A 24,632-nucleotide genomic window follows, 5' to 3' on the forward strand; every position below is an offset into this window, starting at 1 on the left:
GTGTGAACATGCCGTAATGAAACCCACCCTTCATGCTACATTAAAGACAAAAATCAAGGCGGTGGACAGTTCTTGTTACTGCACAGTCCACTGGTCCTTACAGTATACCCAATAAACCTTTTGCTAAAAGAAAAAATGTTATAAAACATGCCAAGAAACCTAAAAACACTTCATCCTTTGAGCCTGGATAAATCTCAACCTTTCCAATAATGAAAATAAGTTTAGTTAGAGGTTCTGAAACCTATGGCTATGAATGATGAACTTAATCAGTAAACTGAGGCCTTGGGGTAAAAGTCACAGGCTTTTACATCAAATAGAGCAATCAGAGGTCATTTGAACATGTTGGCTCTATCAGAAAAACAAAGTGTGTGGTCGCTGTGCACTTAACTGCAGGGTGAGGAAATCATCCAAGTTTACTTGTGGACCATCAACCATCCCAACTCTTATCTCATCTCCACCAGAGGCAGGTAGTCTACGTCCTACGGTGGAATACGTGTCCAGCAAACGTCACATTTTGCATGAAAATGTTTAAGCAAGTATGACACAATTTCAGAAGATAGAAATGGGTGGATTGAGGAAAGATTAACCATCATAAACACACAAAGGATTCAACATCAAACTACATTTTCTTTCACGTTTCAAGCTGTTAGTTTCATACATATGTAATTTATTCTCCATGTGCTTCATTTGCTCCACATCTGCTGCCTGACATATAAATGGCTGCTCAGAGCCTGAAGAGAGGCTTCTGCTCAAACGCTAGTGCTGAGGAGCGAGCAGAACAAGGCAGAGGCTGCAGACCACACTGACCTCACTCCAGGATTCCTTCAGAAGTCATTTTTAAAGGTAAAACCACTTCATCCTCACAAACACTAAAATATGTCACAGCACTTAGCTTAGTGATTCCCTAATTATCCCAATTCTTAAACCTAGACATATTTGCTTACAAGCAAGAGCTTGGGTTGACTGTGTTGCTCACTGGTCAAACACTTGACCAGGAAGCAAGAGGCCCTGAATTCAATCTCTAGCACAACAAAAATGAAAACAAACAAGAACAAAATGACATGGCTTTCTGTGACAGATCCAGGGTCTTAGACAAAGAACCCTATTGTATGTTACTAACTGATTAGCAAGCTTTTCAAAGTGCCCGTATTATATGCAAAAATAAAAAAAAAACCAAACCAAAACCAAAACCAAAAACCTCAACCCCAAAAGTATTTGGAGGTGCAAAACCCACAGTACATTACATTCTCTATGCACATATACATAACATACATCTATAATATACATCTGATGTAAGAGGCCAGGATTCTTTATCACCGTATGTGATAAAGCAAACTTACTACTGTGAAGTCCCATTCCATGGATGCTGACATCAGAACTGTTTTAAATAGACCCAAACCCTGTGAAACAAGAGAAGAGCAGCCCAACCTCTGCATTCCACCTTGCTCTGCTTACTTGGTAACAAGGATACAAATTCAGAACAACCAAGATCCTTCAACTGTTTGACCTCAACACTGAGAAAAAACAAAACAAAACAAAACAACTTACTCTCGAAATCTTTTGCTGTGGATTTTGGTTATCGTTGACGAAGCCATTGGGCTGCCTATGCCAGAACTAGCAGGAGAGCCTTGCGACACAGGTGTCATACAGTACGGAGAGTTCTGACTGGCTGGAGACAACGAAGCATCACTGGGCATGCTCAGTCCAGTATCTGGAGACGAGAGGTGAAAGGGAAGAGCTGACAACGTCAGATGTTAACTAAGAAGCCCCAGGCGGACACAGGCCACTTAGATGGCAGACCTCTCGGGCCACACCCTGACTCTCTGGAGTATGTAAGTTAGGTATTTTCCTACCACAAATCATTATTTCTTACAAACTAAAAGAATGAAGCGGTTGGGGATTTAGCTCAGTGGTAGAGCGCTTGCCTAGCAAGTACAAAGCCCTGGGTTCGATCCTCAGCTCAAAAAAAAAAAAAAAAAAAGAAGTATGTGATACTATCATACCCAAAGAAAACCAAGCGGAGCAAAATTATCTAAGACACAGCTGCCCAGAGGTCTGTACCTTTCTGCACAGCATTATTACACATCTCTATTTGGTCATCTATTTCTTAAATCTTTCTAATTCTATCTAGTAGTGGCAATGACAATCTCATGTCACTCATTCTCTCCTGACTCTCCAGGCCCCACACCTGCTCACCCCACCCAACTCTAGAGGCCCCACACCTGCTCACCCTCCCCAACTCTAGAGGCCCCACACCTGCTCACCCTCCCCAACTCTCCAGGCCCCACACCTGCTCACCCTCCCCAACTCTCCAGGCCCCACACCTGCTCACCCTCCCCAACTCTCCAGCCCCACACCTGCTCACCCTCCCCAACTCTCCAGGCCCCACACCTGCTCACCCTCCCCAACTCTCCAGGCCCCACACCTGCTCACCCTCCCCAACTCTCCAGCCCCACACCTGCTCACCCTCCCCAACTCTCCAGGCCCCACACCTGCTCACCCTCCCCAACTCTCCAGCCCCACACCTGCTCACCATCTTCTGACCTGCACACCCTCCCGACACCTCTCCTGACTCTCCTCTTCCCCACACACTTGTCTGGCCTCTGTTTCTGTGCTTAGGCAGCAACTCTTTTGGATGCAAACTATCGCCTCTACCAATTCTTACTAAGTCACTGCTTCTCTTCAACAGGTGAACTCAAGAACTGAATTCGTGTATTAAATCTAATAATTAACAAAGTCACACATTAATCCTATCTGTTTACTGGATTATCAGCCCTGACAGTCAGCCTTTGATCATTCTGTTTTCCTGTCTCTTCCCTCCACTACTCACTGAATACCTTTTGTATCAATTAATCAAAATCGGAGGGATGAATGGATGAATGGGCACACATAAATCTAAGGGGAATCATACTGAGAATAAAGGGGAACCCAAGCCAAGCACATCCTAGATAAGTGGATGAACTTTTCTGAAAGTACCGAGAAACTCCTGCTTGACTTCTGTGCAAATCAGATTTACCCTGCTGCAAAACGCTGTGTGGCTACTTACTGTACCAGACAGAACCTATCTGCTGGAATTACATGTCCTGGGTATGAATAGAATTGCTCTGCTTTGCAATTCTCTATTCCTTGTGCCTTATGTATTAATTCCCTCAAAGCAAAAAAGGAAAACAATAAAAAAATGATTTGAAAAACATTCCTATGTAGAAAACAACTGGTAAATAGTGCTCCCTAGGTAAAAGATGATGACCGAGAGGTCTTACGATAATCCCAGGAGTCCCAGGCACTGGGAAGATCCTAATGTTTGAGATGTTACAACAAATGATGGATCTGGCCTCCCAAGTGTCAGAGGTCGGATATGTAAAACCTGTCTACCCTCTCAGCCATCTGCCTTCAAAAAACCCCATGCAAATCCATGTACCTAAAATACAGCGTGCAACTTCCGCTTGAGACACAGCCAGCAAGGCTTCCTCTCAGGGGCAACACTGAGGACAGCTATGGCAGAGAGAGGTGCCCTCACCTTCCTGGGAGACAGTCTCCTGAGGCAAGTCATTGGTGAGGTCCAAATGCATTTCTGTTGGCTCCTCAGCTCCCAGAACACTGTGGTCCACAGTCAGACGTCCCTTCTTCTCTTCTCTTTCTTTCAAAATAACCTGAAATCCATTGCACAGTTCTTTAATTACTGCTCATTCTTCAACTAGATACAAGCTACTATGATGTCACACTAAAACACAGGCAAAGCCATGAGGAGTTCAGTGGGCTGCACCTACCCCACTGCTCAAAAGCTGACCTCTACAAATGTGACTGGCCATGTTAGAAACTGGAAGTGGAAGGAAATGCTATACAGAGAATACAGGGAGAGTGTGCTAAGTGTACACAGCCAGACACACTTCACCTGCCTCCATCTTCAAATAAAGGGAAGCAGGATGCTGAGAACACACCAACACGCCACATCTGCCCCAATCTGGAAATCCTAGGTGACCGAGTAGGATTTCCCAAACAGTGACTATAAGTTTGGAACTCATACAGTTCATGGGACTTACACTGTACAGTTTTCAACTATTCAGACATGAATTGCCTCACTCTGACCCTCCAATACTAAACCAAAGCAGATACAACCATCAATTTACAGGCAAGGAAGATGGAAGTGAAAAGGTGGGCCTGAAGTTTCTCTACTACGTACAGAGCAAACACTGAAGTTCCTAAGGTCCAGGGCTAGCTAGCGAGGAGGCAGAGTGCCCGTCCCAGATGAATGAAGCCTTGGGTCAGCTCTCCAGCACTGAAACAAGGAGACGAGAAGGAGAAGAGAGAGATGGGAGGGGAAGGGAAGGCTGGCCAGAAGAGGAGGGAAAGAGAGAAAAGAAAGGGGAGGCATGGCTGTGGAGATGCATGGCTGTGGAGATGGATGGCTGTGGAGATGCATGGCTGTGGAGATAGATGGCTGTGGAGATGCATGGCTGTGGAGACGGATGGCTGTGGAGATGCATGGCTGTGGAGATGCATGGCTGTGGAGACGGATGGCTGTGGAGACGGATGGCTGTGGAGACGGATGGCTGTGGAGATGCATGGCTGTGGAGATGCATGGCTGTGGAGATGCATGGCTGTGGAGATGCATGGCTGTGGAGACGCATGGCTGTGGAGACGCATGGCTGTGGAGACGCATGGCTGTGGAGACGCATGGCTGTGGAGACGCATGGCTGTGGAGACGCATGGCTGTGGAGACGCATGGCTGTGGAGATGCATGGCTGTGGAGATGCATGGCTGTGGAGATGCATGGCTGTGGAGATGCATGGCTGTGGAGATGCATGGCTGTGGAGATGCATGGCTGTGGAGATGCATGGCTGTGGAGACGCATGGCTGTGGAGATGCATGGCTGTGGAGATGCATGGCTGTGGAGATGGCTGAGTGGTTAAAGCGCTTGATGTATAGTAACAACTGCAGTCTGGATCTTCAAACACACAAAGATGCCAGATGGGTGTGGCAGACCACCCATGAATCAGGGCCCAGAAGGCTGACATGTGACTCCTGAAGCAAGCTGGCTGGCCAAACCAACCATATTGGTGAGCTCTGGTTTCAACTAAGAGACCCTTCCTTAAAGAACAGGGAAGAACAGGGTCAAGAGCAATCAAGAAAACTCAGACACAAACCTTAGGTTTCTACATGCAGGCCGTCACACAAGCATGCCCACATATGCATGCACACACATATATACATAAGAGAAAAACATGCAAAGGAAGGAAAGATCTGGACTGATGATTCCTAAGGAGTTTAATGTTTTGGGATATGAAATGTCCAGCTGTCCACTTTGTAGGGCCTTCTTACATCCAATGCTGGTTTTGAATTAACCAGTCACACAGAGCCATGTGGATACATATATTACAACACCTGCCTCCTAAAACACCACTGATCTCGCAAAGACATGTAGAACAGGAACAGTTTCAGATGGGCTACCTTTTTGAGTGCTGTGGGCCGTTTTAGCTTTGCAATCTCCTTCTCTTTCCCTTTCTTTGCTTTAGAGGAAGTCATGTCCAGAGAGCTGCAGGACGTCAAGCAGGGCTGACTCTTGGTTAAAGGCTTTCTGTTAGCAGTGTCTTTAGTGTGAAAGGCAGCTGCAGCGGTGACTGCGAACAAACAAAAGTGTTAGTTCCACTACTGCAGCCAAATCCACACACCTGGACAATTCCAGTAGTAAATCTTCAAAAACACAAGCGTTCTCTTCTGGTAGCAAAGGCTAAAAAATATGTCATAGTATCAGGCTCAGCAGAGTCCCTCAGACACACCTTCTTTCCAAGTCTTTGGCCTCCCTAAGATGAGGAAGGTAAGCCAATGCAGTAAGCCGACTGGAGCTCTGAAAGTAAGCCTGGACTGTTAGTTCAACTCAACTGCAGCAACTGAGCGGGCACATTCTCTGCAACTGGCCTCCAGGCACAATGGCCTACTCCCTCTGGCGTTCTCCTCACTCCTCCAGAGCCAGCTCCCCACCTCATTTGAAATACTTCTGCAGCCTACGGCTCCCCTTCAGTTGAGTGTCACAAAGGAAAGCTGACTCTTGCACCTACTCCCTGTGCTACCCAGCACCTGCTACACCCCTGCTCACAGCCTCATTCTTTTTTTTTTAAGATTTATTATTTATTATGTATACACTGTTGGCCTGGATGTATGCCTGCAGACCAGCAGAGGGCACCAGACCTCATTACAGATGGTTGTGAGCCACCATGTAGGTGCTGGGAATTGAACTCAGGACCTTTGGAAGAGCAGCCGGTGCTCCTAACCACTGAGCCATCTCTCCAGCCCACACACCCTCATTCCTTACCCTTGGTCTTTTAATATTGCTAAGCCTCCAATCTCAACCCCTCCACTCTAGCAGAATGTTCCTGTCACTTTCTTGAGAAGACACTGCCTAAGTTACAAAAACATCCAAAAGGAGGGACAGATATCCTTACAACCGTCAAGGCCCACTAATGAACTTAATGTTGTCGTCATCTTAGCTCCTCTGGGACCTTGTGCTGTTCCTTTTCGCATGCACTTCCTCCACCCCAATCTCTTTTCTCTGAGCCACCTACTTCTATCAACAAGAAAAGAGGGGCTGGGAGGCAAACACACAAAGCCTGGCCCTCACTGGCTGGCCTTCAGCCTAAGATGCTCTTACTGCCCCTTCTCTTCCAGTTAAATGTCTCAGCATCATTCTGCCATCTGGTCTCGGCCATACTCACTCTAGTCAAAGTGTTACTGTCAAGACCCAACAGAAGCCAGGCGGTGGTGGTGCACACCTTTAATCCCAGCACTCAGGAGGCCGAGGAAGGCAGATGACTGAGTTCAAGGCCAGCTTGGTCTACAGAGTGAGTTCCAGGACAGGCAGGACTATACAGAGAAATTCTGTCACAATGGCCCTCCCCTTGCCGCCACCAAAAAAAACAAACCAAACAAACCAAAAAAGACCCAACAGAACCAACTTACAGTTGCCAAATACAAGTCCCCAATCTTCAAAAATTCTTCCCAGAACACCATTCATTCATTCTATTTATGTGTGGCTCTTCTTCCTCCTATCCCTGAAACCTGGTCACTCCATGGGCTTTTCCCTCATTTCAAATGCACTGACTTCTAACCTGAACTACACATGCATATACACGTGACTAATGAGGTCACCAGGGCCTCGACAGCTAGCATTCCAAGTCCAAGGCCACTGTCAACTCTCCTTATGCCACTGTGGCATCCTCAGAGCCCTCTTCACTAAGCCAGAGAGCACACGTGGGTGTTGTGTGGGTGAGGGCGCACCTGCACTTGTGTGCATATATATCCATGTGCAGGCCAGATGTGGTGTTATGTGCTGTCCCAATCACTCTCAACCCTAGCTGCTAACACATGGTCTCTCACTGAACCTGTAGCTCACCATTTCAGCCACACGAGCTGGATAATGAGCTTCAGGGATCTGCCAGTCTCCACCTCTGCAGCACTGGGATCCCACGTGCACACTGCCATCCGTGCCTGGCTTTATTTGGTACTAGAGATCCACACTCAGAGCCCATGCTCACATGGCAAGCACTTTACTGACAAAGTCATCTCTGCAACACCCTGGGGTTGTCTTTGACCTATTCTGCATCCTGCTGTTCCACGCTCCATCAATTCCTTACAAATGTTCACTCCCATCATCTCATTCTCTCCTTGACTAGACTATAAACTTCTTTAAAGATTTATTTTATGTATATGAATGTTTTGCCTGGAAAAATGGATGTGTGCCATGTGGATGCTTGGTGTCTATGTGAGAGGGCATTGGATCTCCTGGATCTGCAGTTATGAATGGCTGTGAGCTGCCATTTGAGTGCTGAGAATTGAGCCCAGGTCCTCTGCTGCAAGAACAATAAGCACCTACTGCTGAGCCACCTCATAGTGGAGTCAGCTGTGAGTTTCTTGAGTGGCCTATCACCACCTCCTCCATAACCCCAACTGCTCCAGACAGCACGTTCTAAGCACAGATATTCAGAGCTGCTTAACAGAACATTTTTAAAATATTTATTTATTTTATGTATGTGAGCATTCTATGTATGACTTTATGCCAGAAGAGGACATCAGATCCCACCATAGATGGTTGTGAGCATGTGGTTGCTGGGAAGTGAACTCAGGACCTCTGGAAGAACAGCCAGTGCTCTTAACTGCTGAGCCATCTCTCCAGCTCTTAACATAACATTTATTAAATCAACCAAAGTTGTAGAGCTGGAGATATACGTCAGTGGAAGAGCACTTGCCTGGTATGCATAAGACCTTAGTTTAAGCCCCAACATTGGAAAAAAAAAAAATACAGTGGTTAGAGACTCAGTTCAATGGTAAAGTGTTTGTCTAGCCAAGCACAAGGCCCTTGGCTAGAGAAGGTTCAGTTCTCAGCAACTAAAGAAAAGTAAATGGTTAAAATGACGAATGGCTGGGTACAGTGGCTCATACCAGTAGTTTCAGCATTTGGGAAGTTAAGGCGGAAAAATTACTTCAGCCCTATTTCAAAAAACAAAAACAGCAACAGCAACAACAAGAATCCCCACAAAGTTGTAATGATCACAGTTCTTTGTAATACTCATTAGTTTACTGAGTGAGATTTTCTTTTTTTTCTTTTTTTTTTTTTTTTAGCTAAGGATCGAACCCAGGGCGCTCTACCACTGAGCTAAATCCCCAACCCCATGAGATTTTCTAAGCAATTTACATCTATCAGCCATTTATTCCCAAACAACCTTGAAGTAGGGACCATCACTACTCCATTTTAACATAACAAACTGAAGCATAGGAAGATAAATACCTTCCTAAAACAACAAATCAAAGATCAGGAATCCAATCTCAGCAGCTTGACTCCAGCCCCAGAGGTGAGCTGAAAGGCCACTTCCTCCACTGTATCCAGGGGAGGTGACAGCCACTCCCCCTTCTCAGCAGCATGCAACTCTATCCTGTCACATCTACCTTCCTCAAGCACAGGGATCCACTAAATGAGTGGATAGCTAGACTGCAACTCTGCACCCAGATACAGCCCACGGTCTTTTCTTTTTACCTATTCAGCAACAGTCCTGGGACTGGGACAATCTGGGAACAGAGCAGACAGAAAAGTCTGCTTCTCAGCGGTGGTCCTTTTCAATGGCACCCAGCCCTCCTTTGTGCTATCCTTATCCCTCTAAAAGGAAAGGAGAAGATCAACCACTGGGCTCTAAAACTGACAAGGTTGGTTAAAAGAGGAACAGCTTCAGTGGGAAGCCAGATCACTGTCTCATTCACACAAACGAAACTATCAAAACTTGTCATTTAATTGGATACTTTCATAGTTAACAGGGCCAAACTACCCTGTGATTTTTTTTATTTTAACCTTTGGAGAAGAAAAAACAAACAACAAACAACCAATGACGATGGGGCCAGGAAAGCAGCTCAGCAGATCAGTGTCTGTACTACAATCCTGCTGACCTGAGTTCACCTGATCCTCAGAAGCCATGCTGGAAGACAGTCTTCTGAAAGCTGTCCTCTGACAGCAACATGCATGCCCATGGCATGAGAGAGAGGGAGGGGGAGGAGAGAGAGGAACTGATCAAGGGCAGAGCAGGGAGAAAGAGACAGACTGCACAGCTCTACCCCCAAAGGCTGCCGCAGAGTGCCCACACTGAGGAGTCACCTGGATATGCGAGCGGTCTGGTGTTGGTGATTTGACGGGCTTTCATGGCTTGCTGTTGCTTCTCCAGAGCAGCAAGCATGTCCCCTAAATCTAGCTGCACAGGGGTCTTATTCTTTTTTCCAGCTGCTTTTGATAAAGCTTCCTAAAAGGTGGATAAGAAAGGATTCATTGTTTTTGACTAGGAAAGAGTGACTAATTATAGTTACATTTGGCATTCCTGTCCATCCCACCAAGCCAGCAGACAATCATAACTGCAGAAAATGACTACATACCTGCAGTTTTTTTTGCTCCATACTTATTTCTGAGTATTCTTGTGCTGTGGCAAGGGCCGCAGCTAATGCTTTCTTCTTTTGACTCTTGGCTCGTTTAGGGACTGAAGTGGTAATGGGAATTGGAGTCTGAACGATATTAATAGGTGAGTTTTCAGGTAAGTCATCCAACTATGACACAGGAGAAATACATCTGTTAGTCACTTCACAGATGTCAAACCATAAGGAAAGACAATGCAGACTGAGGCAGGTTCTGCAGGACAGAGAAGGAAACTCAGGGGACTGGGGGCCGTAAGAACAGGTTGATAGGAAGGACCATTTTAGAACAGGGACGAAAGGACAAAGAGCTGAATATAAGAGGTGGTGCTTGTCCAGGGGAAATTTCTATACAGACTGCATATTGTAAGACAGTACGTAATGTTTTCTCATCTAGTAATAGAACTGCACATTTCCTAGAAACTACTTTTGTTTAGGAAAAGAAACATTAAGGCTCAGCAGGTACAGGAGTCTGCTGCAAAGACTGAAAACCTGGGTCCCCTGTGACACACACAGACAGAGAGAACCAACTCCTACAAGTTGTTCTCTGTCTTCCTCAAGCACACCGTGCACTCACCCACCCATATACACACCTAAAATTAAGTACAGCTGCAGTAACAATTTTAAAGTGTGAAAGTAAGCAATAAACAGATTATCCCCACACACCACACTGCCCCTATGTCCTTTATACCAACCTCAAGACTTCTTTCCACATAGCTGAGTTCAAAAGGTGTTCTATTTTTCTTATAATTTTGAAAGGAGTTACTTACTACTTTTGAAGGAAGTTTCTGTTGAATATTCTCATCTTTAGAATTTCCATTCTCACTTAGTTCCTGAAAACCATCTTCATCCTGAAATAGTTTCCCTGATGTCAGTGAAAATGTTCAGGACTAATCCTACAAAAGGGTGTATGAGGGTGTGTGTCCACCCTTGCATGTCTGTGTGGGGTGTATGCTTGTGTGTGTGTGTGTGTGTGTGTGTGTAGGCAGGTACATGTACACCTGTGTATTTTGTGTGTGCATAGACGTACATGTGTACACACCTGCATGGGGGAGTTGTGCTCAGTATGTGTGGGTGAGGGGGTGTGTAACTTGAATCCTAAATGGTCTTTTAATAAAAACCCAGAGCCAGATATTGGGGTAAATGCTGAAAGATCAGAGAGACAAAGGAATAAGCCACTAGAGACACTTCTCACCACTATCAAATCCCCAGGCTGAATGGAAGGCGAGATTCTGTCTCCACGAATACTCAGACTGAATACCTCTTGAGTCCTCAGCCTAAAGGCTTTCATTCCTGTCTCCTCACGCCTTACATGCCTTTCTCTGTCCAGCCATCACTTCCTTCCTAGTGCTGAGATCTCCCAAGTGCTGGGATTAAAGGCATGTGATTCCCAAGTACTGGGATTAAAGGTGTGTGCCACCACTGCTTGGCTCTGTTTCTCTCCTAGACTAAATCAATCTCATGTAGTCCAGAGTGGCTTTGAACTCACAGAGATCCAGATGGATCTCTGCCTCCCGAGTGCTAGGACTAAAGGTGTGTGCCACCACTGCCTGGCCTCTAAGTTTAATCTAGTGGCTTGTTCTGTCCTCTGATCTTAAGGCAAATTTCATTAGGGTACAACAAAATATCACCACATGGGTGCATGCACATGTGTGTGTGTGGGGGGGGGGTGTTCATGTATGTGCTCATGCATGTGAACATGTATGTTTGCTGGGCATCAGAGCCTTACTTATGCTAGGTAACTACTCTACCAATGAGCAACCTCCCCAGCTACTAAACTAAGCCACCTAGGCATAGTGGCATGCACCATCATCCCAGCACCCAGGAGGAAAAGGCAGGTAGATCTCTGTGAGTTCAAGGCCAGCCTGATCTACACAGAGAGTTCCAGAACAGCCAGGGCTATAGAGACCTTATCACTTAAAAAAAAGGGGGGGAGGTGCAACAATCTTCCTAAGAACTATTACCAAAGTAGTAGTCCAATTTCAGTATTAACAGAAACCATTCATTCTAATATTATCAAACAAGAATTTAAATTTCCTAATTTTTGTTTTGTTTTCTTGAGACATAGTCTCACACTATAGGCCACGCTAATCTCCAGCTTAAAGTAATCCTCCCATTTCAGCTCTGGAGAGTTAGGATTACAGGTTTAAACCACCATACCTGGCTCATGGTTTCCAAATTTTAACTGATGCTAATATAAAAACAAATGGCACATTTCTTAGAACCTTCTTCATTACGAAGCCAGTGAGTTACCTGGCCAGTTGGGGGGGCTGCAAAGCTGCTCCTGGGAGAATAGGCCAGACACACTCAGCCCCTCTGGGACATTATTCAGCTTAGTTAATATACTAATCCTTGTCCTCTAACTTCAAGAATTCCAGTTTAATATGCATCTACTAACCTATTTCATAAAAATCTATGTTCTAACCAAAGTGAGTTACACAGATGAATTAACAGGAATGCTTGAAACAACAACAAACAACAAACTTATTCTTTAAGATCCATCCCAAGTGGCTTGTCCTATCTCCTAGTCCAATCACAGCCAACCCTGTATGAGTATGTTCATGTCCGCATCCTCCTGATACAAAGCATTTCTCTGGAATCTACTCACAGCAACTCAGCTCTGATACAGCCCCAGCCTGGAGTTTGCTAGCTAGCTGAGCAAACACTAGAAACAGTGAATTAGGATGTATGTTCTAGGAGAGCCAATAAAACAGCCATTTTTCTTTTTTCTCTAAGACTCTACTGAATAGGAGCAGGAATTATTTTGATTGAATTACTCAAATCTGAAAAACCTTACAAACATATCAAATGACAACAGGATCAGCTTCTCATCCACACACCACGTCATAACAAACACATGATGAAACTTCAAAACAGACATTAATAAGGGGAGTCAGCTTACATAAACACAACCAAGACAGCTAGAAATGAGCCAGGATGTCAAGTCATTTATAGTCTAACAGAGTAACATGTGAAGGTACAAAATACAATATTTATCACATAATAACATACCAAACTAACTTCTTAACTAAGACATTTTTTTACAATAGTTTACAAATAGAATTTGAAAAAAATTACCTCAAAATATAAAGACTCAGAATTTAGGTCACTTCTGTGAGATTGAGCAGAGTTTAAGTGCTTATTGTCTTGTCTCTTTTGCAAATTCTGTCTTCTTTCTGAGGAAGTGCTATGTCCTCGGCATCGGAATCCAGCCTAAGGAACCCCAGAGGAAAGGAAACATCATTTTCCAGTGACTTGTCACTGAAGTACTGCAAACTTGAAAAGCACATGGAGTGTGGACTCAAGGAACTTCTGTACAGCACATAGTTTATCTTAACAGCTAAAGTGTGGTGGTATTGTGTTCCCCAAAATATTGTGTACCCTAATAAACTGATCTGGTGTCAGAGGACAGAACAGCCAGTAGATAGACATAGAGGCCAAAAAATGGTGACACACACATATTTAATCCTATCTCGTGGGAGGTAGAGATCCATCCAGATCTCTGTGGGTTTAAAGCCACACTAGAAACAGCCAGGCATGATGACTCACGCCTTTAATCCCAGGAAGTGATATCAGAAAGCAGAAAAGTATATAAGGCGTGAAAACCAGGAACTAGAAGCATTTGGCTGGTTAAGCTTTCAGGCTTCTAGCAGCACAGTTCAGCTGAGAGGCATCCAGTCTGAAGAAAAAGGATCAGCTGAGGAACTGGCAAGGTGAGGTAGCTGTGGCTTGTTTTGTTTCTCTGATCTTCCAGCGGTCACCCCAATAACTGGCCTCAGGTTTGATTTTATTAATAAGACCTTTTAAGATTCATGCTATAGCCGGGCGGTGATGGCGCACGCCTTTAATCCCAGCACTCGGGAGGCAGAGCCAGGTGGATCTCTGTGAGTTTGAGGCCAGTCTGGGCTACCAAGTGAGTTCCAGGAAAGGCACAAAGCTACACAGAGAAACCCTGTCTTGTAAAAAAAAAAAAAAAAGATTCATGCTACATCTGGCACCCAAAGTTCGTGGTACAAATTCATGACCCTGAGATTAAATCTCATGCTCTACCAACTGAGCTAGCCGGGCAGATCTTTCGACCTCGGCAGCCTCTTCTTTCACCGGATAGGCAGCCACGTTGCCCTGGCCAGGATGCTGTGAAAGCCTCCAGGTGGAGTGGAGGGAATACCATGAATGGTAGGCCTGAGCGCTGGTGTCATTGAGGTATAAGATGAGTGAGGGAGGCACTGACAGAGGCATGTAAAACACAGTGTCCTCTGGGGCCTGGCCTTTTGTGCATGTAAAATTGACAGACATGTGAATGCTTCTCTCACTGGAGGCCACCAGAGGCTGAAGGAGGGAAGTCACATCCATTTCAATCCATCTGTGTTTCTTCAAGGTAAAGGAGTATGGCACTCTTGGGGGAGCCTTGCCAGAAGATGTGGGCTCCTTTACCACAAGGTCCCACACACAGGTCACGGTGGGGGAGGAAGAAGCCGAGTTGTTTAGAGTGTATAGCAAGACTGATTTGAGTAAGTGTTCCATGGCAGTCACCCAATCCAGATTAAACAGCAGGTCCACCATCAGTTTTCACTGACCCGGTGAGGGGGGGGGGGGGGGGGGGGTGGGCAAGCCCAGAGGGGCTCTCACTTCTGGTGCCAAGCGCCAGTCCGCAAGTAAGGAGCTGTGGAGTGTTCTGCTTCTCTGATCTTCCAGCGGTCACCCCAATAACTGGCCTCAGATTTGTTTTTATTAATACGACTCTTTAAGATTCATTCAACACTAAAGCTTCCAGTAAGACCAATGGTAAGGTGTACTGCTCTTCTCCTCCCAGAGACTCAAAGCCTGACAACAAGCCTAAGGTTCTCCAGTAGGTGAATGGTGGCAGGGATAGGTTATGTCCACAGTACAGTAGAGCACTCATTAGCTGTCTCAGAAGTATGGACGGCTAGTAAATCTAATCACCTGAAAAAGTCTCCAGGGAACCTGCTGAGCGGAAAGATGTGACCCTGAAAGGATTACAAGAACAAGGAGAGGCAGGAGGACCAAAAACTCAAGTTATCGTTGGCCAGCCTAGGCTAAAAACCATCCCTAGAGGTCATTTCTCTTAGTGATATCTTATTAGAGCCTTGCCTTCAGGAAAACGGGCTGAAGAGGCAAGGCGGCGGAGAGCTATAACCCAGCTCGAGGGAGAGGCAGGGCTATGCAGCTGGGGCCGCCCACGGCTGCAATATGAAGAGTGGAGGTAGCTAAGGTACAACGGAAGATCCTCGTTCATAAATTAAATTAACAACCCCTCCCCACCCCCCAAAACTAAATAAAACAGAGAAGGAAAAAGATGAAAGGAAATGGAGCTTTATCTGATCACACAAAGTATCCTTGTCCTGTTACAAAAGCTACTGATATGTCCCCAAAGTCATGGGGTGAGTCCCGAGCCCTGGAAGACAGGGGAGTACTAACTCAGGAGAACAGAGCGTCATGGATGGGATTTAAAGCCTGTAAAGGGACTCAGAGAACTCTCAGCCACTCTTCCCTAAGGACAACAGTGAGAAGCCATTGAACAGTCCTTCACCAGAGAGCCGACCTTCCTTGGTTTACTACACCTTTCTGCCCAGAAGCATCAAGTCTATGGTGTTCTTTCAGAGTAACAAACAGATTGAGACATCTTACTAATAAGTCTGCAAAACAGTCCACTGTCAGAAGGAAAAGAAAAAGCATGGTAAGCATTCTAAGAACCTCAGGATACTTCTAGTAAGAACCTATGTCAAGCCAGGCAGTGGTGGCGCATGCCTGTAATCCAAGTACTCGGGAGGCAGAGGCAGGTGGATCTCTGTGAGTTTTAGGCTAGCCTGGTCTACAAAGCGAGTTCCAGGACAGCCTCCAAAGCCACAGAGAAACCCTGTCTTAAAAAACCAAAAAAAAAAAAAAAAAAAAAAAAAAAACCTATGTCAGCTGATGCTAAATGCCCCTTCAGAAGAAATGAAAAAGACATGAGAAGTTCCTCTCTCTGTCGACACCGACTGCAAAATCCTGACAAACAAGAAACGACAGGAGGCAGTCAGGAGATTGAGAGCAACACACAGCCCTGCACCTGGCCATTCCCATGCTTGCTGCTGTGAACCAGTTCGTGTATATGTACAGATGGTGTCAACAAGTAGTCTGCAAAAGACAAATGCAACGTGACACTTACAGGGGAAGACAAAAAGTTCCTAAACTGCCAAGCATGGCGACTAATGCCTTTGAACCCAGCACTCGAGAGGCAGAGGCAGACAGATTTCTGTGAATTCCAGAGTCTACATAATGAGTTTCAGGCCAGCCAAGGTTACACCAAGAGACCCTATCATCAAAAATAAACAAAGAAAAAAGCACCAGCAACTTAAAACTTCCAAACTAACAGTTTCCACAAGGTCCATGGGAAGCAAATATTCCAATAACTTCTGAACAAACAAATAACCTCATGCTAACTAAATGCTGTCTATCAGTTCTTCTAAGTCAGTTTTGTTGCTGGAAAGTGAGCATATAAATCAGGCACAGTGGGAGTACAAGCCTGTAGTCCAAGCATTCAGGAAGCAGAGGCAGGAAGATGTTCACGTTCAAAGATAGCCTGGTCTACATAGGTAGTTCTAGGCTAGACAGGGCTACAGAGTGGGACTCTGCCTCAAAAGAGAGAAGCAGGGATAATGAATAAAAAGCAAAATGATAAAAGGAGACAGGAGGAGGAAAAAGGAAAGGAAAGAGATCAAGATGCAAACTGGGTATGATGGCACACTTGTAACCCCAGGTCTTGGGAGGCTGAGGTAGGAGACTTCAAGTTCAAGGCTTGCCTAGACTACATATTAAGACCTGGTCTCAAAATACATCAAGATAAAAAGAAATAGATCCAGAGTCAAAAAGCAAGCAGAGACATGACCAGACAAGTCCACAGAAAAAGAAACACAAATAACTCAAAACATGCAGATGCCTAACTTCATTAAAACCTTTTGCAAATCTAATTAACATGTTAATTGTTTTCGATATTGTCTGCCTCAAGTATTCCTGTTTTAGAACTTAGTTCCTGGAGGCCCTGGTGGCATTGGGAGGTGTAGAACTTCCAAGAGGTGGGCCTAGGGCTGTGGGGAGGGCTCAGCAGTAACATACTTGCCTGTAGTGCATCAAGACCTGAGTTTGATTGCCAGAATCCACTTTCAAAAGCCAGGTGTGGTGGCATGCACTTCTAACCCCAATGCTGGAAAGACATAGCCAGGAGGATGCTGGGGCATGCTGGTCAGTCAGTCTTGCTTAGTTTTTAAGAGCTAAGCTGAATCGGATCCCTAGGTATCTCTCTGGCTTTCTATATGTGGTTTCATCCCCTCTCTTCACAAAAACATTTCCATCACATGCCAGGAGGACTTCACCAGGGCTTGTATCATGTTGTTTAGACTTTTGCCCTCCAAAACCATAAATTAAATAAAGCATTTATCTTTATTAATTTTGCTTGCCCAGGTGTCATGGGACAGTGACAAAAAGCTAACAAAAATGTAATAAAAATCAAAACTTCTGAAGCTCTTTTTCATTCCTCCCTTATCCCTTGATTTTCTTTTCTTCGTTTTCCTATTTTCAATGTTTAGTATCTGTGTGTGTGCCGTCCACACACATCTGTCTGTGTAGATCCATGTGTATCTGTGTACAGAGTCAGAGAAAGAAGTTGGGTGGCCTGCTTTGTCACGCTCAGCCTTACTCCATGAGACAGGGTCTCAGTGAAGTCAGTCACAGCTAGGCCAGGGGCCAACAAGCTGCAGCAGCATTCTCTTGTCTCTGCCCTGGACAGTGTCGGGGTCACAGGCACACCCGTCTATGTCTGATGTTTGACATAGGTGCTGGGGACTTAACCTTAGGTCCTCAGGCCTACACAGCAAGCACTCTTCCCATTCAGTCATCTCTCCAGTCCTACAATCAGTCAAGAAAGTATCTGCTGCATCGGGTATGAGGCAGGAGGATATCTCTGTGTTCAAGGCCAGCCTGGTCTACAGAGTGAGTTCCAGGACAGACAGGGCTACACAGAGAAACCCTGTTTCAAAAAAAAAAGTGGTTTGCTGCTTTGAAAATCTAGATCAGCATGCATCAAAGTTAAGTCTCTGATAAAAATATCCGAAACGCTGCACTATAAAAAAGTAGCACAAGACCGTTCAGCAGCTGACAGCACTTGCTGTGAAGCCTGGCCGACCTGTGCTGGAGCCCAGAACAGTGGAGGACCACTGACTCCAAAGTGATCTGCCGACCTACACACACTCACACACAGGGAAAAACTAGTGTAAAATCCGGGTCAATGTTTTCTGTGGGACTTACCTTCTAAAAGCCTTTTAAAGTATAGGAAACAATTAGAAGTTGCAAACGGGCATAATGTTTTGAGAGGAGTTAGTATTTGGGAAAAGTCAAATATATACTTAAGAAAATACTAGGACAAGGAAACATCAGTAGTAGACAGACAACAAACCGTCAAAATCTGGCTAGATGCTCTAGGACTGAAGAAAGATACCAATGAACAAAGGTGCTAGCTGGAGTGGCATATGCCGCCACTTGGAGATGAGGGAGGAAGGTCACAAGTTCAAAGCAACCTGGGCCAACAGCAAGTTCCAGGCTAGCCTCAACTCTAGGGAAAGACCTTCTTAAAACAAACAAATAAAATATACTTAACTGCTTAGCTTCCTTTTTCCCACCAGTTGTCAGGTAGAGAGAAAGCATTTGCGGTGTTTTTCATCTCAGGGTTATTTCCGTTAATGGACACAGATACAAAACAAACTACCAACAACAAAAACCAGGCCAGGACCCAGACCAGGCACTTCGGAGAGCAGGTGGTTTCAATTTCAACAGAAAAACTCAGTAAACATCTTGCAGGCTCTGTCTACCCTTTATCATCAAATAAAGCTAAAGCTAGATTGCCTCACAAGCCTGGGACACAAAATGGCCTGATTCTGCAGAATCACAGGAAAGAAGCATTCCTTCTGTTTTCCTGACAGCAACTAGAGCCTAAGTCAATGAGTTATCTCAAGTGTTTGTCTCAGGGAGGCCAAGAGCAGGCAGCAGCTGGGGTACACAATCCAGTACCTTGTTCTTACTTTGGGTCCATTCATATTTATATGACAGCTTTAATTTCTTAACCAGACATAAAGAATCCAGGAAGTCTATCTAAAATGAAAAATAGAAATAATGACCAATAAACAATTCCCTGATTTGACGACCAATCAACACAGGAAGATAGTCACTGTGAGTCCATAGCTGTGCACAGCCCACTCTGATGACTGTCAGGAGACTGCCCAGTCTTAGCCACAGTGTGGCACCAGGTAACCATCAATGTGACAGTGCCACTAGCATAGAAGAATGTTCATAAGTCACATCAAAACACCATGGCTGAAGAGATGATGGCTCAGCAGGCAAAGTGTTTGCTAATAGGCCTGATGATCTGAGATTGATCCTTATTCTCGCAAGCTGTCCTAATCTCACACCCACAAAATAAATAAATGTATGTTTAGAACCCGAAGACTCCTATATTCCTTAAGTTCAAACAACCATTTTTAAGAGAAGAAAGCTCCAATCTTTGAGAGGAAGGAAAGAGACACAGCAGGTGAACCAGCAGGTGGAGGGTGTCCTTTTCTAGAATTATGACATCCTCAACCAGACATAGAGCAGAAAGGTGAACCACTTACACCCATATTCACTCAACACATTGCCATTTCATTATTTATGCTCTGCTAAGGCAGTTAAGAAGTTTAGATATGAGAGCTCTCTGTGCACATGTGTGATGCACATGCATGCTGTGTTCCTGTTGTTCCTCAGATGACAACAGCCTCAGGTACCCTTCTTCAGACAGGGCACCTTTTTTAAACACAGGATCTCTCACTGGCCCAGGGCACACCAAGGTATAATGATTATTGCATAATCATACATGTGTGCCTTCTTCTGTCTCTCTTTACCTCAGTTTCCAGACAATATTTCACTGAACCCAAGGTTCACCAATTCAGCTAGGCTGCCTGCCTCTCAAGCTCTGCGGTTACAGATGTGCACTGTGGCATGACAGTATTTTAAGTGGGGGCTGGGGATCCGAACTCAGGTCCTCATGCTTTATCAACAGCCCACAGCAGTTCACACTTATATAACTTTATGCACCTTTAAGGATAATGTGCTTGCTACACCATTATTATGACAAAATTAACACTATTCATCTCATACCTAATCAAATTTCCAACCTCATTCAAAGTACCTGTGAATTATTTCTCTGTTCAGTCTGCCTTCCCCCTCTAGAAAATGCCTGGTGTTTTTCCATCCAAGGTCTTTTCTGGATTGCCTGGCAAGTTACTTTGGGCCAATTTACACCACCTGTACCAAACGGGTAAAGAATTAAAGATTAGATTTGCTGATAATGGAGGCCAAAAACATCTAAACAACTGAGTCACTACAGACATGGAATTTTTCTGTAAGTTTAGAGTAGCATGTGCCTTCTTAGTAACACAAATGTCATCCTGCAGAATGCTCCAGATCACATTTTCTCAATTTGTTTGGTAAAACTATATATACTTTTCAATTAACTTGAATCACTGGAGACTTACAGTTTTTGTTTATAGCCCTGGTAAGTGCCATACTTAAAGGAAAACTTGAAATGGACAAAGAAGAAAATACACAAAAAACACTGCAAAAAATAAGTACCTGTACAGCCTGATGATTCCACATGCTAAAAATACAAAACAGAAAGGATGGTTAGTTTCTAGTTAAGAGTCAACATGTCATACTTCACAAATGTTTCAATTTAACCTAGTGTTAAATATATTTATTACTGACTTAGAACAGTACTTCATATTTTCATGAATAGTAAATACCATTAAGGATTGCTAAAAAGAAAAAAAAAATGAATACTTCAGTTTCAGCAAAGGACACAATATACTGACAGCAAGACTAACAACAAACCAACCAACCAACCAACCAACAAGTGAGGGATACGCACGTTCATGGTCCCAGAATCAGGACTCCGTAGAGTGCCGGCGGCAGGCTGGTTATTGTGCTTGGGGCTACAGTAACCACTGTCACTGTCAATGTCGGCTTCACTGGCCCCCTGCTCACTGGAAGACTCTGCAGCAGGGTGGGAGGCTCTTCTCCTCCTGCCTTTGGCTTTCCAGAGCACTGTGGCTGTGCTCTCTGAGAGAGACTTATTAGCAATATCTGATGGGAAATCTACAAGGCAAGGCAAGTAAACAATGCTCTGTGATTACCAAGTTTATACAATCTTGTTAAATTATTAAGGTTCTAAGAAAACTGAAGTAACAGAGTCTGTAAAGGGAGAAATATGTGACTCTTTGAAAAGATCATATAAAATGTTCCTAATAACTTATAACATGGCATCATTATGAAAACAAAATATTTGTGTCCGAAAATACTAAAATCATCGGCCATTTAAGAAGAGCATTGCCAATCTTTCAAAGTCACCATATGTGCCCCACTAGACCACCTTCCCTGTTCCCACTATCATGTATTTAGTTTTTACTTGACTTTCTGTATAGCTTTTCCACAGATTTTCATATTTCTAAAGAAGAAGCTGGCCGGGCAGTGGTGGCACACACCTTTAATCTCAGCACTTGGGAGGCAGAAGCAGGCAGGTTTCTGTGAGTTTGAGGCCAGCCTGGTCTACAGAGTGAGTTCCAGGACAGCCAGGACTGTTTACCCAGAGAATCTCAAAAACAAAAAACAAAAAGCAAAAAAATAACAACAACAAAAAAAACAGTTTGGGGGCTGGAGAGATGGCTCAACAGTTAAGAGCATTGGTTGCTCTTTCAGAGGATCCGGGTTCAATTTCCAGTACCCACATGACAGCTCACAACTGTCTGTAGCTCCAGTTCCAGGAGATATGACACCTTCATATCAATGCACATAAAATAAAGTTAAATAAATTTAAAAAGAAATCTTTACTTTTACAGCTTTTGATTGTATCACTAAATAATCAGCTATTATCTTATTCCCTGCTACTTCAACACTAGTTTTAAGATTCTGCTATATGGTGCTCTGGTTAATTAATGCCACAGTATACAAACTCACTTTTGCATGAATGAATATACCAACACATTTATCCTTTCTACCACTCACAGTATGCTTTGGTTGTTTTGAATTCAGGAGGATCTCTGTGAGTTCAAGGCCAGCCTGGTCTTCTGAGTTCCAGGACAGCCAGGGCTACACAGAGTATCTCAAAACAAACAACCCACTGTTGGTTGGAGGCAGAGGCGCAAAACAATCAAAATGTATGTTGTATGTGTATAAAACTGTCAAAGAAGGAATTCCATGAGAGCTAACAGTCTGAGACACATGACAGCAAATGTGTGCATATGAAGTTTCTATAAGGCGAACATGAATGGGTTGTACAGGCACACAGATTCAAACTGGATCATGCTAAATCATTTCTGAATGGTGAAAACAACCTACATTCCAACAGTGATATATAAGTATGCCCAATTGCTGGGTGGTGGTGGTGCATGCCTTTAATCCCAGCACCTGGGAGGCAGAGCCAGGCAAATCTCTATGAGTTCGAGGCCAGCCTGGTCTACAGAGTGAGTTCCAGGACAGGGTCCAAAGCTGCACAGAGAAACCCTGTCTGGAAAAGAAAAAAAAAAAAAAATCTGCCCAATGATTCACACACACAAGTACTTGACACTGCCTCTCCAACTGTAACTTATGCCAATCTGCTACATAGAAAAAGTGGCTTATTACAGTTTTAATTTGTACTCTGCACTTAATAATGAGGTCAAGAATCTTTTTGGATGGTTTTAGCTACTAATGTTCTCCTGTGGAATTCTGATTAATTTTACTTTCAGTTTGACTTCTGTGAAATTTTCCACTGAGTTGTTTATTTTAATTTCACAAATATTAAGACATTTTTAAAAAGCTTGTTATAATTACCTCAACAATTCACAAGTTTTCCTTTTTCTACAGTTCCATTAATTCATAATTTTAAAAGACTAATTTGATTATTTGTTGATTTGTGTGTATGTGTCTGTGTGAGCTGGAATTAGAGGCCTCTGTGAGTCTCCGACCATAGCTACTTAGAACCTGAACTCAGGTCCGCGGGGAAAGCAGTAATCACTTTTAACTGCTGAGCTCTCCCTCCAGACCCTCCCTCTCAACTGATGCAATTTGGATCTGTGCTGTTTAACACTATGTCATTGTGTTCTGACAAGTCCTCAGGCTTTACTGCAAGATGGCTTTATATACTCTATGGAGGGCACCCTGTGTATCCATGAACTGTCGCCTGTCACTGGACACTAGGAAGGTTTTGGTATTTTTATATATACTCTATGGAGGGCACCCTGTGTATCCATGAACTGTCGCCTGTCACTGGACACTAGGAAGGTTTTGGTATTTTTCTTGCACTACGATAACAGTTTAAGTCTCTTTCAAAGGGGAAGCCCCATGAGAGCATACCTACTATGGATTAACTGCATCAAACGAAAGATCCCTAAAGCCAAAACTGCTCCAGTTCCCTAACCGCCAAGCCCCAAGGACAGTACACCACTATTTTCTTATTCTTGCTAATCTTTAAAAATAAATAAACAAATAGAGAGATAGATATAAACTTTTCCAAGCTTATAGTTTATTCTTTTAAATTAAACTGAAATTCGTAATTTTGGGAATGGTTCTCTTCCTGCAGCCAGGCAGCCACGAAGGACATCTGCATTCTCTTTGCTCACTGCCTTTGTTTCTCATCTAAGTCTTGGACGACTGAATGGGGGATAAATTAGGAGGCTGAGATGCTGTCGTGTCATCCCCATGGACTTCTGCTCCCGTTCGTACGTACTACACCGATACCATAAACCTCGAGAAGGACAGCCATGTGGGAAGGGATTGGTACGGTGAAGACAGGGCACCCAGGGGTGGGTGGGAGTAGATGACCATGGGAGTGAAGGCAACACAATTCTTTGTGTGCATGAATGAAATTGTCAATGAACAAAGTAACTTAAAAAGCATTAGGCTGACTTTAGTACACAAAGGATACTTTCCAGACCACTGCTCCTTTATCTTAGAATTACTCTGTTGAGTTCCCTCAAAATTCTTATTGGGATTTTAATTATAACTGTACTGAACTGCAGACTAACTTTGGGGACGCTGGTGCTTGATAATCAGGTTTTCTAAGGTCTTACACAACAATTGAGGGTCCCCTCATGGATCCCTGACCCTGAGTTCAGAAACTCCTGAATTCCTGCTGCTTGCTGTAAACCTTAAATTGTTCGTTTGTGTCACGTGGAGACACAGCTGATCTTTGCATATTCTCTTGTATCCAGACAACTATTTTTTTTTTACGTTTTATCCATTTTATGTGTGTGTGGGTGGGGAGTGCCACAGTTGAGCAGAGGGCTGACAACTTGTGGGAGTTGGATCTCTTTATCCACCATGTAGCTCCCAGGGATCAAACTCAGGCTGTCCGGTGTGACAACAGATACCTTCACCTGCTGAGCAACTTGCAGCTCCCTTTCTTGACTCTAGCCCCTTCTAATCTTATTATACAGTAATACAAGCCTGCTCAAAAGCAAAAGCCTGCTCCAGGAGAAAGGCCGACTTCTACAAAACTCGGTCAGCTGTACCTCTTGTTGCCGCCAAGCAGTCCTCAGACGTCAAAACAGGCTACAGAAGGAAAATGCTGATAGTATACACAATCTTTCACATCATGCCTCCCAACTTTCATGTTTCAGGACGCTATCCTC

The 24,632-nt window shown here is 44.2% G+C and overlaps 1 protein-coding gene across 2 annotated transcripts in view; it reads right to left on the bottom strand.

Annotated features, from left to right (window-relative positions):
- The window catches only part of Secisbp2l (SECIS binding protein 2 like), a 51,060-nt gene that overhangs the window by 13,060 nt on the left and 13,368 nt on the right, over positions 1-24,632 (bottom strand). For both annotated transcript variants that reach the window (XM_036183698.1, XM_036183697.1), the window contains exons 5-14: positions 20,894-21,120; positions 20,599-20,623; positions 20,156-20,271; positions 13,018-13,152; positions 10,710-10,790; positions 9,907-10,074; positions 9,635-9,776; positions 5,449-5,618; positions 3,518-3,650; positions 1,549-1,711 (exon numbers count right to left, since the gene is read on the bottom strand). In XM_036183698.1, the coding sequence (XP_036039591.1) occupies positions 1,549-1,711; positions 3,518-3,650; positions 5,449-5,618; positions 9,635-9,776; positions 9,907-10,074; positions 10,710-10,790; positions 13,018-13,152; positions 20,156-20,271; positions 20,599-20,623; positions 20,894-21,120 (1,360 nt within the window). The remainder of the gene's footprint in view (positions 1-1,548; positions 1,712-3,517; positions 3,651-5,448; positions 5,619-9,634; positions 9,777-9,906; positions 10,075-10,709; positions 10,791-13,017; positions 13,153-20,155; positions 20,272-20,598; positions 20,624-20,893; positions 21,121-24,632) is intronic.

This window comes from Onychomys torridus, chromosome 4 (assembly GCF_903995425.1).
Source record: "Onychomys torridus chromosome 4, mOncTor1.1, whole genome shotgun sequence".
In the NCBI taxonomy this organism is placed as follows: domain Eukaryota; kingdom Metazoa; phylum Chordata; class Mammalia; order Rodentia; family Cricetidae; genus Onychomys; species Onychomys torridus.